Source organism: Xenia sp. Carnegie-2017, unplaced genomic scaffold (assembly GCF_021976095.1).
Source record: "Xenia sp. Carnegie-2017 unplaced genomic scaffold, XeniaSp_v1 HiC_scaffold_22, whole genome shotgun sequence".
In the NCBI taxonomy this organism is placed as follows: domain Eukaryota; kingdom Metazoa; phylum Cnidaria; class Anthozoa; order Malacalcyonacea; family Xeniidae; genus Xenia; species Xenia sp. Carnegie-2017.
In genome coordinates, this window is record NW_025813485.1 from 2,870,597 (window position 1) to 2,891,177 (window position 20,581).

The window sequence follows — 20,581 nt, forward strand, 5'->3', positions numbered from 1 at the left end:
TTTATGTGTAATGATCGTTCGCTCAAATAATGATTCCCGGTTTGGCGGTTGCAAAGCTTTCATAGATGAATTCCCTAGAAGTAATTGCTGCTGCCGATAGTTTGGTACCCTAGTCGTAACTTTAGTTACAATGATTATGTGCAAAGGGATCATAACAAAATTTAATAAATACAGGTGTATAATTTACAGGTGTATTTATGAAAAGTCTACACCAGTACTTTATATAGCTCAGTGGCTTTTACATGTGATTATTAGTGAATCGCCGGCGTCTATTGATAGTTCTCAGAAGTTCAGATACTGGTGTATTCCACGCATTGTATATTATGTAAACCTAACATGGAAAGTTTGCAGGTACATCTACTTATAACAAGAAAATTATTGTTGCATATATATTATTTGAGAGTAACTATTCAATAAGAGAGTAACTGCAAACATGTAACTACAAACATGTAAGAGAGTAACTATTAAACAATTTCTAGTTGACAGAAGAGGAAAGAAAAGTCTTAAGAGAATGTCGTGTAAACAGCATGTTCAGAGGTACATAAACCCTGACAGCATATCAGACCTAATGTGATGTTAGAATTGAAAAGTTGAACTGACATTAGTCAATGTTTAATTTTTATCATCTTATCTGAGGAATATTTGCAAGATAGGCAATTCTTAATTGCAATTTTGGCATTCTTTACATTGGCTGTTGTTAGAGAAATTTTGTTTCCAAATCAAGAATATACTAAATATCAGATGAATACCACCTCCCCCCTCCTTACCAATAGCAATGTTGTTAATCTTGTAATATACTGTATGGAATAAAATATTGTGCTAAAAATATAATATGAGAAATTTTGGTTTGAATCTTTCAAGTCTTTCTGTATACGTATCATTGATACTTAATTATAATTGTGTGCAGGTGTTCCTACGGGAATTTTTTCTGCCTTTCTTACAAGTTTTGCTGTTAGAAGTGGTAGGTGGTCATTGTTTAATGAAACTACCTTTCTTTTTGTATTTTTCAAATTTTGTGTTGATTACACTAAGTATCCAAAAAATATAACTTACGTAGTTCTTGTAACCTACATGTTTAGGGAGATTTCCACATCTAGCAAAATGGTCTCGTTTCTACTATGGAGGTGTGTATTTTAAATTTAACATGTTGCAACAAGCACATAAAAATTTCATGGTGTTTTAGTAGAAGAAATCTACTGGATATTGTTGAATTTGGCAGATTATCTATTCGATGCCCACATAATAGTACTAGAAGAAAGTTATGAGATTTTTCCATATCTGATGTGTAAAAGGACAGCAAAAATAGTATTGTAAATTTTTTTATTCAGTGACGTTTACTGGTGGGTTGTTATTTGGTGTGGCATCCTACAGAAGAACTTGTTTGGAGAAAATTATGTCTCTAGAAAATTCTGTTTTGGCTGAGCAAGTAAATGAGTACTTAAGGAGGTAACTTCAAAACTACAATTTAATTCTTGAATTTTGAACACTTCATTGTTCTGCAGTTGATACATAACAGTTAGATCTAGCTTCTTCACCATTTTGGTTTCATGCAAAATATTTTGGTGTTTCTGTTGGCCTGAAAATAAATATGTTTGTGTTCATTTTTTACAGGTCAGGAGTGGAATATATAGGTCAAAAGCATGAAAAAAAGGATTCAGAATTTGATGGTTTGTACTGTGGACCCTTTTCCCCATTAATTGTGCTTCTCACTATAGAGCTTACTGATATAATATAAAAATCTCTTTGAATAATTAAATTTGCTCCATGATATTCGGTTTAACTAAACCTTACACAGTAAAATTTTGAGCAAAGGAACAGCATGCACCAAACGAAACATCAACTTAAGTATGTTAGGTGATATTATAAATGAAACAACTGTGCTATGCTTACACCAAGGATATCTCTGGGTTCATTCAAATAACAACTCCAATCATGCTAAAAACTTTGGCTTTGGCTACAAATATTCTGGCTGTAGATAAAAAAACTTAAGTTGTTGTTAAAAAAGCTTTAGGTCAGGTAGAAACTGGAAACAAAATTTGATATCAATTTTTTTCTCTAATGAAATGAAGAACCTGCCATGCCTTGTCTGATGTAAGGTTTTAATTAAAGCTGACTATCACATATGCTATATGACAGTTGTTAAAATTTTGTATTATTAAACTTAATAAAGTATAGCTTTCCAATGTTGTTGGTAGAGCCACTGGGTAGAGCATACCCTTTCTCAATTACAGTTTTGATTCCCGCCAAAGAAAGAACTTGCTTAGACCCCATTAACAATGAGAAAATGAAATGACAAATAAGACAATGCCAGAATTGTAATTGTTGAGGTTTAACTTTATAAAGTAAATTATTACTTTTTGGAGGGCAATTTTGAAATGGAGGCCATAATTTCTTAGAAAAATAGCTAGGAGATAAAGAATTTCAAAGGAAATATGGCCTAGGGATTTTTAGGGAGGAAGGGGCTCCTGTGACACTGGCTCTCCGACATTGTTTTGCAGCACTATTAAAACACCATCCATTTAATTTAGTACCTAGACAAATAAAATCGGGCAGTATGATTGTCTTACTAAATTTTTATTCGTAATGTTTTTGTTTGCCCTAATTCTCTACCATTTTTTTACTTTTAGATAGTAATCCTTATGATGTTTCAAGAGATGTTGTGACTGGAAACACCCCATATTTATCCAGGTGTGTTAATTGCTATTCTGCGAAACATGAACTATACCAACGCGGCAATTGAGTTTTCTTAACTCTCCTCTACATTTGTTTTTATGGATGTAGATCGTCCAGGTTACTAGAGTCCTGAGAACGACTGTTGTTGTTGATGTTGACTGACGTTTCGACAGCCTTAGCGGTAGTTATGTGAGCTCAAATGAGTAGTGAACGTCAGGTTAGCCGTATTTGTTATCTGGTTCTTACGTTATTGTATTGTGTGTACGGGAAATGTGTGGGTGTCAATTGTGTATTGTAATCGTGGATTAGTGTAAAGTGTAATTCGTGTAGTCGCTCGTTTGTTTGTATTGTGAATAAATCGTTTGTAAGTTACCGGTAATTGCGGCTTTTGTTCCAAGTTGGTATAGCAAATTTCTAAAGTAAGCCGTTGTAAGTGGCTTTAAGTAATGCATTTGGCCGAGTCCCAGTCAATGTTGTGTATTGTCCGTCGGTGATTTTCGGCAATGTGATTGGTTTTGTCTTGTTTCTTTGTATTATACATATTATACGTTTCTTTGTATTATGAACAGATCACAGCAATTACCGCAACTTACAAACGATTTATCAATAATACAAACAAATGAGCAACTAAACAAATTACATTTTACACTAATCCACGATGACAATACACATTTGACACCCACACATTTCCTGTACACCCAATGCAATGACGTAAGAACCAGATAATAAATAAGGCTAACCTGACTTTTATTTTAATTTGACTCAGAAGATGACTACCGCCTAAGGTTATGGAAACCTCAGTCAACATCAACAACAACAGTCCTTCTCAGGACTCTACTAACCTGAACGATCTACATCCACAAACTCCTCGGTAACAATACTCCCGGTTCAAACCATTTACTTTATGACTTATTACACTTGGTCTATCAAAGTTATGCTTAAAGAAAAGATTAAAAAAAGTTTCAACACATGAGTTGTGAGAGATTCATGTTTCTAAAACAGTGGAATCAAAGTTAAAAAAAATTATGTTGCTTTAACGGAGCTTGTGTGACCTAAAAGTTATAGAGTAATAAATACAATAACCATGACCAGCCGACAATTTGAAGAAGTATAATATAAAACAAATTCCGAAGAAGCAAGACATCTTGAGATTGCAAAATATGAATCAAAACAAGAAGAGAAGTAAACTGTAATTTTTCGACTTTATTTCAAAGTCATCCTCAGACAGAATGAGCAGTTTACAACCCAACGAACGACAAGGTGCAGTTTACAAAATAAACTGCTCCGACTGCCACGCATCATATATCGGCGAAACTGGCAGGAACTTAAACATAAGACTTACTGAACACATACGAGCTACTAAGAAACAAGACAAAACTAATCACATTGCCGAACATCACCTAATTACAAAGCACAACATTCATTGGGACTCGGCAAAATGCATTACTTACAGTACTGACTATAGACAACGGCTTACATTAGAAAGGTGGTATACCAACTTGGAACAAAACCCCTTGAACAGATCACAGCAATTACCGGCACCTTACAAACGACTTATTCACAATACAAACAAACGATCAACTAAAAACATTACACTTCACACACAATGCAATGACGTGAGAACCAGATAACAAATACGGCTAACCTGACGTTTACTCCTCATTTGACTCTGAAGATGACTACCGCTAAGGTTGTCGAAACGTCAGTCAACAACATCAAAAACAGTCCTCAGGACTATACCAACCTGGACGATCTACCTTTCAACATCGTTGAACACACATTGTCCAACATTTTTTCGATGATTGCAACGGCTTTTAATTTTTCCGATTCACTGGGAAACAAAAGTCATTGTGTGCGAACGATTATGCCTTCATGTAGCCAGTGTGCAAGTTTAATCTTGCTATGCAAATATTTGTATTTACTCATTTTAGATATAGTTCTTATAAATGTAAAAATTGCTTTTAGTGAATTAAAAAGTGAAAATGACAGGAGGACTTCATCCAGTACTTTGGAAACATCGTCCACATTAAAAGATGAATTAAGCTTTGAAGAACGGCGAAAGCAACATAGACAACAGTTTAGTATGAATCAATATCCCATCATACGATCAACAAGGAAACCTGTAAGTAATAGTACAACTCAAAAATACGTAGTGTACAAATTTTGAAAAAAATCATACAAACCATCATGCATCGTTGAAAACTGAGAAAAAGAGCACGAACGTTCATTTCTGTAGAGTTTACTTGATTGTATAATAGCAATTGCCTTATGAAGGATTGAGTTCAGCCATAACGAGAAGAAAACATAACATTTAACTATTGATTAGCAAAAGTTGTTTCGTTTTGGTGCGTTAATGATTGAATAGCACTTTTGGAGGATCCTACAAATAATTGTTAGGTAGTTAAAACTCAGAGTACACAGTTAGTTGGGTTGTGCAGTTATGCTCCTGGGCAATGTCCTTTGTATTCTTAGGTTGTGACGATTGACTGCTGAGAACTAAAAGTTTGAATAATGTGTGTAATTGCAAGTATCTATGTTTTAGAATGAAAGAACTACACCTAGTCACGAAAAGCCATCTACTGAATCTCTTCATCAAGGTAAATTTCTGAATGACTGATTCCAGATATCTATCATGGCGCTGTGCATCCTATTGCTTCAACGCTACACAAATATTATATTCGTTTGCTTCAGATCCAAGTGCACACGTAAAGAAAAATATATATGGGGATCCTATTGAATAGCTTGTTAAATATCACATTGTCTTTACCAATGTCTTGCTCAACCCATGTTTTAAGATGTATTACTTTTCAACTTCTGCAATCTCGATCTTGCCCCTGGTGTCAAATGCAGTATTATCAATCAAATTTTGGACTCTGGTTTATTCCTGTATGTAATTGATTGATTACAACACATATTTTATGGTAACATATATAGTAAGCAATATTTTCGATGTAAGTTGAAAAATTTGAGTTGATGTAATTTGGAATTAAATATACGTTTAAGTGTATGTTGTGTGGTCGCTCAAATGTCGTACAGTTTTCTCAACAAGCTCACAAAATAATTCAGCCTCCATTGTACTCCACAACAAAACAAGAAACATATTATTGACAAGATAATTCCAAATAAATATTGGTGTACCAGCCAACAAAATATACGGTTATCAATGAAGTTTTGTTAGTAATACTGTCACCGTGCTTATTTATCGTTTTTATAGTCGAATATTTCTGTATGATTAACTAATGTTCTGCATAAGTGAATGTTATGTTGGAGTGACATGGGGATTTCACGAGCGTAATTAGGATTAAACATTGCATTTACATAGTTACGATTATGTAAATTCTGAATAATTTTCTTAAAATATATAAATTCGCCATAGGCGCAATGTACAATACAAAAATAGATACGTAGAAGGTACAAGTGGGTAGTGGGCCAATATTGTAGATTATGCTTGTTCTGAAACTACTAACTTTATTAGGTAATGCTATTTGATATACAAGGAGTCCAAAAAAAACGGTACCCGCATAATTTAATTATGAATGCACTGAACGTATTCCGCACAATAATATTGCTAACATGCATAACAGTTTAATGAACATCACAGTTCTGTGCTCTGGGATTTTATAGAGTTCATAAAGTATTTAAAGCAAAACAAGACGAAACTCGAAAGTACTTTATACACTGATTTTCCGCTCAAATTTATAATGCAAAGCTTTGTAATATCAGAGCGACATTCACTGAGTTATAACGGCTACAAAAACGTAATCATATTTACCATAAGTTGCAACGAAAATGGACAAGCGTTAACTAAATGAACCAAGCGGAACAAATTGCTATTGCAGATTATCTTATGCAGATTTTATTTAATCCATGAATATTTGTGTTGATTCCGTTTTTTGGGGGATACTTTTACAGTACATTACGTGACAACGTCAATCATAACGAACATAACTGATCATGACGAACTAAAAATCGTTACTCTATCAAACAACCGTTTTCATAAGATTTATTATTTAATATTCTATACAACCACCCAAACTCCAACAATAACCTGTAGTAGTAAAATTGATTTTTAATTTGAAATATTTAATCAATGTTTCGAATACTTGTTTCTCAATGCAGTTTTAACTGATATCTCAACTCAAGCACACCTTATTTAAGTAATTACAAAAAATTGCTTAGATTCAAGTATACAATGTGTGGAATTATGTGCTATAGTGTTCCAAAATAGGTGGCAGGCGTCTATTTTGGAATACATCAACTTTTTGCAGAACTTCTTTCCTAAATTAGAGAGCGAGGGAACTCTATAATATAGTAAGAATTTCGCTGATACTCATTTATGTGCCTTTTTTTTTTTGTTAGTGTGTTGAGATTGAGATACGATTTCGCTCTAGATATTTATACTTTTGGTATAACAAAAATCTTCAATTGATCTTCTGCAAACACCGATCTTTTATCTTTTTAAAAAATGCTGTCATTAAATGGCAGTACTTAGTCTAAAAATAAGTAAAAATAATTGGTTACACTTACCGTAGGAACTAAGAAATTTTAATTGACTTTGGTGACCTACGTCGTTCTAAAAGAGACACAAGCAACAAAATTGTTAGATTTGACGAATGATATAAAAACTTACAGCCCTGACTTCCACTTCTTGCATCTTCTCGTCCTCCGCATCTGAAAAATACTAAACAACAAGTTAGTGGTACGTCAAAACAAGGAACAGGCAAACAAGCAAACAAACACATACCGAAGTTTTACTCGGCTACTGTGGCCATGTAAGATTCGCTGTAAGAATAACAGTAAAATACTATCATGACAAACTGTCGAATTTCGTGTGTTTCGTAAGATCGGTGTTTGCAGAAGACCTCTTAAAATTTCTGTCGAAACTCGTACTTTAAGGTGATTAGCAGAAGGCAGTTGTAAACTGCAAACATTTGCAAATAAGACTTACTTCGATGTTAACATGAAATTGCTATCACGTATTTCAAATTTCAGAAAATATTTGCGTTCAGTATGTTTTAACTGCTTTGTCAATGAAGACACTGTTATAACATCCCTCAATGTTATAACAGCTTAACATGGACAGGTTTTTTGACTCACACGGTATTCACTTTAAGGTTAAAGATTTTGCAATACTCTGCCAGCGTACTGCAATTTCATTTTGTAACTGTCGTAAATCAATTGAAAACTAAATTTCAATTTAAGGTTACATGCTCGATTCGAACGTCTGAACGTTTAAAAGAAGCAAGCATGTTCACTGCATGTTCAAGCATGCTCATTACTCAATGTATGGAATTACGGCAGCCCTTTAATCCCAAATCTTCCAGTCATTGCTAACATCGATAGCATGAATGTACGAAGAGACTTTGAAATATAAAATGAAAGCATTATTTCATAGAGGTATAGTTCTTTTCTGGCCAGTCTGGAAGAATTGATACCAAGGCTGAGAAAGGATAACTTTTGTCGAAGGATCAAATCTTCCATTTGCAACATCTTGACGAATACTATATAGTCTAGAAATATAAAATATTGGAGATATCATCGATCGTATCAACAAATAAATATGTCTGTTATTAAGACATCAGTAACCGTCTGTATTTCTAACAGATATTTCTTGGTACTTTATATGGTATTTTATCAAATATTTTAGTATGTACAGATGATTGTATTTCAAAGCATGAACACCTAAAGTATGATTTTGATATCTGTACTCTGTAGAGCAGTTTTCATGCATTGCCAAAGTTACACAAGGAGATGTTGTCCTTTCCCAGACCCGTCTTGCAAACAAAGAAACCCTCATGATAATAACACAGTAAAATACTTAAGTTCACAAAATTAAATAAAGCACCAACTAAAGGGGCTGTTTATCTGATCCCGGCTAGCAGGGACTCAGTGAGGCGTGAAATGATTTCGAGGCATTGAAAGGGGCCAAAACTTCAAGGTTAAAATTACAACTGTTTGTTAGGCCAAATGAAATGAACAAGAGATTCCGGGGTTTTTTTTTTGTGTATAAGTCTCACGAGAATAAGAAAAACTTAAGGCTAACAAGCGGAAACCAGGCATGGGTGACCCCAGTTTTAACGATAGACCATTGGCATAACATATTTAATTAGTTTACAAATACTTACTTTTATAAAAACGATCTATATTCTTCCAATAGCATCTACATAATCGTAATTTAGGTACTACCGCCGCAAATCCATGCTCCGTCGCGACAACAAGATCTTCCTAACGATTTATGAATTGTCATTATCCGCCTTCTTTTAGGCCTTGACAAAGAACTTCTCTTCTCATTAACCAATTATAAAACCATATGATAAAATTGCATCTATAGCCGATCTCTTCAAAGTACATTGAGCCTGTGTGTCATTCACTCTAACATCAAAACCAAGAGCTTTGTAAACTTCCTCAAAACAGCAAAGTTTTTGCCTTATACACCTAGACAACATCGTCACTCGACAAAAATCAATGAGAAAACGTTGTTCGAAAATATTTAATCCCCATCCAGGTACATGATCAGAGTATATGATTGGTTGAAGTGCAATGAAAATAATTCAATACAAAAACAATAAGATATTGTTTGATTACTAAATCCTCCGAGAGTGAAGAGAACAATGTTTGCCATGTTGGATGACATTTAAACAAAATGTTTTGTCAAAAATCTTCCAAAATGACGACAATGACGTATTGCTTACCAAAGCGTGAAAGCCGTGAATTGGTAAATCTCGAGCTATTTTATGAGAACTACACGCGCAAATGGAAGATGTTTGCTTATTTGGAAAATTTCAGTACAATGTTTATGCTACATCCATTCCACTGTTTTGCCAAGCTTATTTCTTTTAAAAGTGTCATATGGCCCACACGAAGACACACTTCGCGGTTATAACATGTGAAGATGTCAATCCAGGCAAACGGTTCTGTACATAAATTTTCTACTATGACACTCTGTTCAAGTTAAATTATAGAATATTCAAACAAAAATAAAATTGCAAAACCATGCATTTTTAAAAAAATTGTGGCTTTCATGGAAGTGTAAAATGAATTTTCTAACTGTCGACACCTCTATAACAAAGGAATTCGTTACACGACAAACCCATGGATAAACCAGTCTCTAAGATAGGCATCGTTAAAATAGAAAGAACTAATCAATGGATACAGTCTTCATACTTGTAACAACCTGTTACCACCCGTATCGCTGTTCATTGTGCATATTTTGCCTGTGGAATGTGCAGGTTATAAGGTCAGTAGATGTTATGTATTGTTTACAATGAGGGGGTGTGAGGATATGAGTTTGAAAATCTTGGTGCAGGAAGTGACAGCTATGGCTGTTTCTATCGTATAAACGTCTATTCCTTTCAAAGACTTCATTTTTGGAACGCTGGATACAGGATTCTGACTATTTCTTTCCAAATAATTCACCCATTCCTGTTGTTTAAGTGTTTTCTTTATTAAATATGAGTCGCTTCAAAACATGGAAATACAAGAATGCGACACCAAGGATTCCTGATGCAAAAGTACAATGTTTCTTCTTGTTTGTGTTGTTCATTGATATTGTGCAATGAATTTGATATATTTTACCTTAGAATGACTTCGATAGTGGAAAAACTATTAGCGAAATATTTTTATTCACGTTGTTTTAGCGTCTGTAATGGTTAAATTATTATGGTTTGGTTGTCTTTAGGAATGTATTAAGGGCTTTGATGTTGGTGATGTAGACTCCGGTGGAAATCATATAAAAGCAAATAATACCTTTTTAGCTTTCAACACAAATGGTATAGTTTTCTGAACGTTATTGTCAATAACTTCACGTTTAAAAATACTTTTATTTCTTTTCTTGTGCTGTTAAGGTGGTCACATATCTTTGTTGCCATATCTTGAGGAAAATCTGTCTTCTCCACTTTCTTTATCAGCACACTCCGGTATGATTTTGGATAGTTGTTGTTGAATAAAAGTCACTATGCTGTTAGTATGTAACTATCTTCTTGTTCTTTAGATTTAGTAAATGACTTTGCTTTTTCATCATATGATGACAATATTCTGGCAACCTGTTCTAAAGATTTCCTAGTAAGTTACTTAAATGAAATGATTAGTGCATAATGATTATCATAGCAAAAAATTTCATCACAAAGTTTATTCGTTGTCACTCTCTATTGAATATTTCTTTCCTATGTCTTGAATATTTGTTTCCTACATCTTGACTTTGCATGTTGATCGTTTTATATGGTTTCTCTAGATAAAAATTTGGAATATTTCTGATGACGATAAATGGAGAGATGTGGGCAATGTGCTTACGTTAAGTAAACATCAGGTTAGCAAAGCTTAAGATAGCTTTCTTCCATGATAAAATATTATTTTTTTACAGGTTGTTTTGAACTCAGGCATTTCTAACACACATTTTTATAAACATTAAAATTTACTTTGTAAAAACTAATACACTGAAGAAGCAAGTATGATTTGTTTTAGAAATCTGTTGAGGCTGTTTTATTCAATCCGGCTGCAGAAAATGTAAGTAATAATGAAAATTTTATGTATTGTAATTTACATAAAAAATTGATATTATGTTACATATTCACATGGTTACAGGTTTTGGCTTCAGGTGCTGGAAATGAAATAAAAATCTGGGATATTACATTGGGCAAAGATAACTATAGTAAGCATTTTTTCTACCTTAAATTTTTTTCCTATATGTGGGTAGATTTGCAAACAGGTTAAACTTAAAAACTCATTTTTGCATTTTAATTGCACAGGTAGTAATGATCATGGTGATGTTGTTCAGAGTATATCATGGAAAGAAAATGGTAGCCTTCTTGCTACTGCTAGCAAAGTATGTGTGGATGCAAAATAAAAGCTTTGCCTTTCTTGTCATGTTGTTCAAATTGTTATTATGTATGCTCATTTAGAAGTATAACGAATTCTAAAATAGTTGGAATTTGTTGGATTATAGACTTTACATTTATCGTCAAAAATTTTGATAGAAATGTAAAGTTTAAAATGAGATCCATACTATTTAATGTATTATATCTATCTCATATTACTTGTTCATATTACAGGATAAAAAGATTAGAATATTTGATCCACGTGCCTCAGGTTTAGTTCAAGTAAGAAGTGTTTCATATCTTTCTTTTTATTTCACTTCATGTCTTTTCATTCTCAAAAAGCTGCTATATATATGTGTAGCATTAATGATGTTATAATGTTAGTTGTTTATAATTTATATGTTAAAAATAAGTTTGATGCAGTCTCACCGACTTGTTGTGATGAGATTGGTCCATCATTTATCATTTAGGAGGGGGTGGTTACAGATGGTGGAAAAGAGTGTCAGGTGCAATGGGTTGGCGATGAAGAAAAAGTTTTGTCTACAGGAGTTAGTAAGGTAAAACTTTACTGGTTCACAATTTTGTATTTACTTATAAAACTCTTTTTTATTTAAATGTTTAGTATCAATGGCATGGCTTTGTAAATTTCTATCTGCTACCTACGTAAATTTCAAATGATTAGCATTTTTCATTTTTTTAGGAATTTTCTATTGTTTTGACAGTTTTCAACTCGAATAGATAAGCGGACTGCCTACACCACTCTTTACCATGTTTTTTTTTCTGTATTTTTTTCATTGTATACTTAATTTCATATAATGTTTAACATTTAGTCAAGAAAACAAGAAGTTAAACTATGGGATACAAGAAATTTGTCAACCAAACTTAAAGACTATTCTCTTGGATCTTCTTCAGGGTAAATAAAAGTGATCTGTATGCTGAATGACATTATAAAATTCTATCACTTCAAAGAATAGCACTGCGAAAGTATAGTTATTAACACCGAATTTTTCAGGTTCATCAGACAATTGCTTAAATTGTCCAGGGAAGTGCGAAGATCCTGTCTTCATTTAATTTCAAACTGCATATAACATTCTTTCATATGACATTCCTTTCACGGGAAAATATAAGCCCAACAAATTGACCTGCTCTCCACTGTGTGACTTCATAGCTCAGTTAGTCAGAGCACTGCACCGGCACCGCAGAGGTCATGGGTTCGAATCCTGTTGAGTCACTCGAATTTTTCAGGTTCCTGAGATGATTGCTTAAATTGTCCAGCAAAGTGCGAAGATCCTGTCTTCATTTAATTTCAAACACCGCACTGCATATAACATTCTTTAATATGACATATAAGGGTAACATTACAGTATGATATGAAAGAATGTTTTTATGCAGTGCAGCGTTTGAAATTAAATGATATCTTTTACTAACAATTGTTCTGAACCTGAAAAATTCAGGTGACTCATCCCCTTGAGTCACCGGAATTTTTCAGGTTCTTGAGACAATTGCTTATATTGTCCAGCAAAGTGCGAAGATCATATCTTTATTTAATTACAGTATGATGTTGAATTTTTTGTTTAGAACACCAATGATGTTTTATGATCATGATACAAATATACTCTTACTTGCTACAAAGGTAAAAAAAATAAATATTTGAAAAATATTGTATGATTTGATGTTTGAGGGTCAAAATGTATGATGCTTATGTGTTATGCACATTGTGTAAATTTTTAAGTTCTTGCTTTCGTTAGGGTGAAACAAGTGTACATTTGATTGAAGTAAAAAGTGATACACCATACTTAAACCCAGGTAAACACTGATCAACCACCATTTATATACCCTGGTAAACCATCACCTTAGGGCCCCCTAATATAATTCATCATATACTATGATATACCATACTTAAACCCAGGTAAACACTGATCAACCACCATTTATATACCCTGGTAAACATCGCCTAGGGCCCCTAATATAATTCATCATATACTATGATATACCATGCTTAAACCCAGGTAAACACTGATCAACCACCATTTATATACCCTGGTAAACCATCACCTAGGGCCCCTAATATAATTCATCATATACTATGATATACCATACTTAAACCCAAGTAAACACTGATCAACCACCATTTATATACCCTGGTAAACCATTGCCTAGGGCCCCCTAATATAATTCATCATATACTATGATATACCATGCTTAAACCCTGGTAAACACTGATCAACCACCATTTATATACCCTGGTAAACCATCACCTAGGGCCCCTAATATAATTCATCATATACTATGATATACCATACTTAAACCCAGGTAAACACTGATCAACCACCATTTATATACCCTGGTAAACCATCGCTTAGAGCCCCCTAATATAATTCATCATATACTATGATATACCATACTTAAACCCAAGTAAACACTGATCAACCACCATTTATATACCCTGGTAAACCATCGCCTAGGGCCCCCTAATATAATTCATCATATACTATAGCAAACCGTTACGTATTTGTCACCATCTTTGCTTTACAACCAAACATGTACATATAAACTTTCGTAAACTGTTATTTACTACACTACTGAAAATGTGGTTGTACACACATTTGTAGTTGTACTGTTGTATGTAACTACTTGAAATAATTGAATAGTTGCATTGTGATCCACTCATCCTTGATTTCAAGGTATTGTGCGTTAAATCATGAACGTCAATAAGAGTGATGTACAAACTTGTAATGTAACGTATTTTTCTTATTTCTATTCCTCTTTTGGCTTAAAATTACAGTTTCCACCAATCGCGTAACGGAACAAATAAAGGGAGCTACATTGATACCAAAACTTGCATTGAACGTGATGTCTTGTGAAGTGTTGCGTCTTATGGTTTTAACAAAGTCTTCTATTGTGCCATTAAGTTATCAAGTGCCCAGAAAGGTATGTGTTTTTATGATAAGAATGTGAAATGGATGATATGAATGCTTATAAGTTTTAACATTCTTTTCTGTTTGTATATACGTCTTTATGAAGCGCTTTTTTTAGCATGCCTTACGTATAACCTTAGCTTTACACCTATAACTAAGACATTTAACACCATGTCATACCTTGTTAATCTGACATATCTTGATCTCACTGATCATAATCTTACATTTTAAAAGGTCTTCCATCAATACTTTACATATCATGATCTTACCTACCACAACTTTACTTGTCAAAACCTTAGATATATAATATAAGATGATGCGGTTATAAAATACCGAAACGAAGTAACCTAATGAGCGAGTCTTCATTTATGACAAAAAATGCGTCTTGTTTTTGCTTCATGCTAAATATATTTATGAAAATGCAGATGTTTTATAGTTGTATTATGTCAATCCATGTTATCCTTTATTCTTTTCGTCAATGAAGCTTTGAATCGACGATTTTTTTTTAATTTTGAACGTAGACGCGACTATTGATGTTAAGCTGTATAAATATGTTAGAAATTTAGAATTATTAACAATCTATTCCTTTTATTTTTGTAGTGTAAAAAAAACCAGGTTTTTCTGTCATTAGTCGGTTATTTAAACATAACCGGACTAACCATGAGACTAGCCGATCTTTAAAAAATCCTGCTCATTTCGGTTAACTAAATAACTGCATCATCCTGCATACAAATCAAAACCTCTAAGACCTTGTAGCTTTGCATTAAGGTCTTACTTATTCATTTCAATATGATAATGTTAACTTTGGTGATTTCTCAACATGTTTTGACACACAGTTTGCGTAACTATTTTTTCAATTGAAATTTATTTGTAGTCGCATCGAGAATTTCATGCAGATCTATTTCCTGATACCTACAGTTGGGACCCAGCCATGACATCAGAGGAATGGTTCAATGGAGAAAATAAAGAGGTAACAATCCACGCATGCGTTGTGTTTCCATAACGAAACGGAGTTATTCATCAAATTTAATCTTTTTATAGCGGTTAAAAGTTAGCCTAAATCCCTCAAAAAGGCCAGTGCGAAGTAAGAAGACACGAGCAGTAAACATTTCTTCGACTGTTGACTCTGGTAAAGAGACAGAAATAAATCCTAAGGTAAGCCTCTAATTTCGCTTTTTTTTATTTAAAAAACTAGCTAAGAAAGTCACCAACCAATGAATGGAAGATTTGACTCGTTCAACACTAACCACGCGTCATGCTTGCCTTCGTTTGAACTGACATGTTTTTCACTTCAATACTAAGTACAAGTATACTTAATAGTCATCATAAACTGTAAATAAAAGTTAACGTCTTTGGACTTTTGATATTTTATAGTTATATGTTTGAACTTTCGAATAATTCAATATATATAGGTGAAAGATGATCAAAAAACACTTATCTCTGAACCTAAAGAAGCATCGCCGCCCTTTTTAACTTCGAATTCCAAGACAATTGAAAATGAGATTGTCACCAAGAAAGCTGTCACATACACAAAATCAGCTCATAAAATATTTTCAAGTATACATCATTCAAAGTTTCGACATCTCCATGGTTCAGCTGTTCATCGCAGTAAATATATTGAAAATGTCAGAAATCTCAATACATCAACGCTTAACGAATGTGATGGTTTTCAATGCAACTCAAAACGTGCTGCATTACCTATTGAAGGACCTGGAGGGAAAATTGCAATTGTAGAGGTGTGTATATGCATTACTACGCTTCACTTGAATAGAAATATTAAAAAATTGATTCTTTTCAACTTTTTCCCAAACTGATTAAGCTCAGCCATGATTCTTCAAGAATTAATAAAAGAATTTTTTGTTGATATGTACGTATACTTTTTACAAAATTAGCTAAACAAAACAGGTCGTCTTCCTGAAACCGGTATTCCAGTCATAGAAAACAAATGTCCTGTCATGGACTTCGTTATGAATCCATTTGATGAAGAAACTATAGCTGTAGGTATGTAAACCTGTAAAAGCGGAACTTTTTCCTTTACTCAGACGTTATATATGTGATTCTAGAGAGTCCAAATTGTATAAAATCGTAACTTCTCGGTAGCAATGAAAAGCTGTTACATATTTCAATTAATCTATAATTAGAAAATAAACAATTTTCTATTTTCAATTTGTAATTAAATACTATTTTTCAGCTTTTTAATTGAATGATCTTGAACTCGTGTATTAACAAAGGTCACCTACCCCCTAAATATTACTTCACATGTAGTTCATTCTTAAAATATTTATCATTTTGTTCAAATTGACATTTTGGATGATTTTTTTCTTTACTTGTATTGCTTAATGTCCACCTGTCTTCTCGTTTTAAGCTTGTGATAACGGAAGTATAAAGCTTTGGAAAACCGATAAAGAAGGATTGAAAGAAACGATTGACGAGCCCAACCTGGTGCTTAAAGGTATGCGGAATGACTTATGTGAGGATTTATGTATTTGTTATTATGATGATAATTTAATAAAATATTTACAACTTACAGGACACAGAGATCGTCCAACAATTGTGAGATATCATCCTTGTGCCGAAAATATTCTTACTTCAGCGGGTTATGATCTTTCTGTTAATATATGGGATGTAAACAGGGGAAGTGTTGCCCTCTCTTTAGGTGGACATCTGGAGCCAGTAAGTGTGAATAAAATATGCACGTCACTAAGAAATTAAAGATGTTTACTATATTTGCACAGCAAACCGAGGAGACCTTTGGAAGAACTCGATAGTGGATCAGTTCAAGTCCGAGACAGAAGGTCGAGAGTTCTCACAAACGTCTCAAGGTTTGCATAAGCCAGTGCAAACACGAAAAACATCTTTTATTTCTTTTATAAAATAAAAATAACGTGAAACGGACAACTTTAAAAAAAACGTTTTAATATTTCCTCTAAAATGCAATCATGATTGATTTTCAAATTTTTTGTGATTGATTGATTTAATTGGTTGAGCTCAGTCCGTATTGCACAGGCTGTAATGCAAACACGGCTATAGACCAATCAGCGCACCCCTTTTTTTGTGTTTGTTTTATGAATTACCAAGATCTATATGAAGTGGTTATTTGTTTTTATAGTTGTTTAGTTTAGCATGGAAAAGTACGGGTAATCAACTGGCAACTTTTTGTCGAGATCAGAACATCAGAATATTTGATCCAAGAGCAAGCATTTCAGCTCAGAGAGTAAGAATTCTTACAGTGCATACATTTATATCAAGATTCAGGAATACATATTACTTAATACTTTTCGTTTTGCGATGAACATAAGATTCAATGCGCCTTGAATGATATAATGCGTATACTGTTACTTGTTGTAATGTATATAAAAATTTATGAAGCGGTGTTTCACTCATAGTTTGGACCAGGTCCTGCAGGAGGTCGTGGTGGACGAGTCACGTGGGCAGGCCCTTATGGTGATTGGCTTCTTGTCACTGGATTTGATAGGTATAATTTTTGCAAACTGTGTCATAATTGAACTTTCATGAATTACTAACGCTTTGAATTGAGCAACCCGTGTTCCTATCACTGTTTACTATTTTCCATGTTTTAGGTCAAAACGTAGGCAAATATCTCTCTATGATTCACGTGATTTAATGAAAGAACTTGGTAGAGTAGAGCTTGATGTTACTCCTTCGACGCTGATCCCATATTTCGATGAAGATACTGGAGTCTGTCTCCTTACGTCGAAGGTGCATATGTAAACTGTAATAAATTTAGAAATGTTATAAAGAGATTTTTGTGCCATTCACTGGCCCTGCAATATTTGTTGCTGGTGTTCACTTAAAAAAAATTTTATACAAATATGAAACACAATTTTTATTATTTTTTTCTTACAGGGTGACGCAAATATTTTCGCGTTCGAGATCATATCTCAACCTCCTCATCTTTTTGAATTGTCTCACATCAAATTATCCGAAGCTCATCAAGTAAGGGTGGCCATTTTGAGTATATATTTTCTCCAGTTCTTGATTTTTGTGTAACGTTTTACCTACAATAATAGCTGCAGCTTGTTTTTTCATTAGATTTTTCTACGCAGATCCTAATTTGTATAGCTATATGCCACAATCAATTTATCATTTCTTTTCATCTGTATATTGTATTGAATATGCTTATGCTCCAAGTGTTTGTTAAATTTCTAAGGAACATTTCATTATTTACCTACATTTTATTGTGAGGGAATCAACTTCTTCGTTCCATTCGCTTATTCATTTTCAAAATCAACGCATACAAAAATCACTTTTACATATATATACATCGGTAAAATTAATACCTATTCTTGACATGAACTATAAGCATGCATCTAGCATTCTTCATGATTTATGGGCTATGTGATTTTCCTTTCATTCTTCAATACTGGTAGTGATAGTAATTTTACATCCGTTACCATCGACGATGGACATCTCTGATTCTTTGGGCTGGCGGGAATTGGGTTAGATGTTTTTGTTTTATTTTTAAATAGGCTATTGCTTTCTGTAACAAAACGGCATGCGACGTGAAGGAAGTTGAGTTTCTCAAAGCTTTTCGTCTAACGAAGACTTACATTGAACCCTTTGTAATATCGGTGCCTAGAGTTCAGGTGAAGTAATGATAAATACCATGTATTAAAACCCAGTTATATCTCGAGTTCATTAAAAGAATATGTTTTTCACATAATACTGATTTCATTCATTTAAAACTCCATTAATCCCTGCGGTGGTAGGTCAAGGCTAGTTGACGAAAGAAATTCGAATTTGAAATAATAAATAAAATTACTGTGAAAAAGAATTTCACAAAAAATATTTTAGAACCATGATCGACAACTGGTATTAATTTCCATTTATTTTGAACTTCAAATATATTCATCATTCACTATTCTTGAAAGTTGAAACACCGCTGAATTCTGATGTCAAATTTCTTTATCGTGCACAAACCTAACTGGCTATTGACAGCAAAAATAAATCAAAGGAAATTCTTGTTGTCATTAAATTTACGAAATGGTGAAAAGCTAAAGAAATATGTATTTCACAGAAACAATATTTCCAAGATGATATATTTCCGGACACTCCAGTCACGTGGGAGTCATGCATAAGCACATCTGATTGGTTGAGTGGCAAGAACAACCAGCATCGTAAGATCAGTTTGCGACCAAGTGGCATGAAGTTATGTAAGTGTGTTCAAATAGATTTCATTTCAACACAATGTTCATTTGCGGCATGACTGGTCGCATTTAGTAAAACCAACAAAATGAAATAAAATAATTTGATAAAATAGAATATGCTAGATGGAATTTTCAAATATTCTCAATGTAGAAAAATTCGTGGTTTGCACGACTTTGCTAATCAAAATTTATTTCTATTATTATTGTATACATTAAATATTTTCATAGTAAGTGAGGCACCCAAAATTGATGTCGTAAAGAAATATGAAAGTCGTGTTGAATTGGATGAATATAAGTCTGATGAGAGAAAAAAAGAGGAGGTTAATATTTGATTTTGAAAACGAGTGACTTCATGAAAATATTGTATCTTTCCACACAAACCAACGTGAACATTTTCTGTTCTTTTGAAAACGAATGACTTCATGAAAATATTGTATCTTTCCACACAAACCAACGTGAACATTTTCTGTTCTATAGTTACTCAGTGCAATGTCAGCGAAACTCACAGATTATGAGAACGCACCGTTACCGCAAGACTTAAGTGAAGGAGTCGATGAGAGTGAATGGGTGAGAGACATTTGAAAGCTTATCACTTTTTTGCTCGCAGCAACAAATCAAAGTTTTTAGTATGAAATATACCTGCTGAAACAACCAACTGCGATTTTGGCGAACATTTTTGCAACTTGTTTTATTTTTTGTAGGATGATTGATTTCTGTCAAAAATTCATCAAATCAACTGGCTAGTCAATTTTTCGTCAATGAATACGGACATTTATTGATAATTAATTGATTCTATTTAAAATGTTTTCAAGTAATTTGGTAAAGTTTTTAACTTTCACAGGAAAATGAAATAGCATGTACGTATCAAACGTTAAACTCGATTTTCAATTTCCACAAATTTGACAATTGGTTAGGTCTACGAACATTTTCCATTTCTACTGTTTTTATCATTCATAATTATTAGCAAATAAAATCATAGTTGGTGATAAAACCATAAAAATAATTCAGT

At 33.3% G+C, this 20,581-nt stretch overlaps 2 protein-coding genes across 2 annotated transcripts; both read left to right on the forward strand.

The window, feature by feature from the left end:
- The first annotated feature begins 273 nt into the window (after positions 1-273).
- Positions 274-5,680, forward strand: LOC124446738 (OCIA domain-containing protein 1-like). Its single transcript, XM_046997614.1, has 10 exons — positions 274-351; positions 480-537; positions 908-961; positions 1,080-1,124; positions 1,329-1,446; positions 1,612-1,667; positions 2,628-2,688; positions 4,639-4,795; positions 5,216-5,270; positions 5,365-5,680. Exons 1-10 carry the CDS (start codon positions 337-339, stop codon positions 5,412-5,414), a joined length of 669 nt encoding a protein of 222 aa, XP_046853570.1. The 5' UTR covers positions 274-336; the 3' UTR covers positions 5,415-5,680.
- Positions 5,681-9,931: 4,251 nt separating this feature from the next.
- On the forward strand, positions 9,932-20,575 carry LOC124445486 (coronin-7-like). The gene is made up of 29 exons (XM_046996210.1): positions 9,932-10,184; positions 10,352-10,442; positions 10,518-10,589; positions 10,664-10,734; positions 10,904-10,978; positions 11,134-11,175; positions 11,254-11,320; positions 11,418-11,494; positions 11,721-11,768; positions 11,957-12,043; positions 12,317-12,399; positions 13,065-13,119; positions 13,235-13,292; positions 14,272-14,417; positions 15,279-15,374; positions 15,446-15,559; positions 15,817-16,140; positions 16,297-16,405; positions 16,770-16,856; positions 16,935-17,077; positions 17,514-17,618; positions 17,791-17,879; positions 17,986-18,124; positions 18,272-18,361; positions 18,895-19,011; positions 19,443-19,578; positions 19,801-19,892; positions 20,050-20,139; positions 20,274-20,575. Exons 1-29 carry the CDS (start codon positions 10,125-10,127, stop codon positions 20,280-20,282), a joined length of 2,772 nt encoding a protein of 923 aa, XP_046852166.1. The 5' UTR covers positions 9,932-10,124; the 3' UTR covers positions 20,283-20,575.
- Positions 20,576-20,581: the final 6 nt, after the last annotated feature.

Coding starts and splice junctions, on each gene's coding strand:
- LOC124445486 (XM_046996210.1), top strand. CDS start 10,125: ATGAGTCGCTTCAAAACATGGAAATACAAGAATGCGACACCAAGGATT. Junction 12,044..12,316: donor TGTCTACAGGAGTTAGTAAG/GTAAAACTTTAC, acceptor TTTAACATTTAG/TCAAGAAAACAAGAAGTTAA. Junction 15,560..15,816: donor AGACAGAAATAAATCCTAAG/GTAAGCCTCTAA, acceptor CAATATATATAG/GTGAAAGATGATCAAAAAAC.
- LOC124446738 (XM_046997614.1), top strand. Junction 538..907: donor TGTAAACAGCATGTTCAGAG/GTACATAAACCC, acceptor AATTGTGTGCAG/GTGTTCCTACGGGAATTTTT. Junction 1,668..2,627: donor AAAGGATTCAGAATTTGATG/GTTTGTACTGTG, acceptor TTTTACTTTTAG/ATAGTAATCCTTATGATGTT.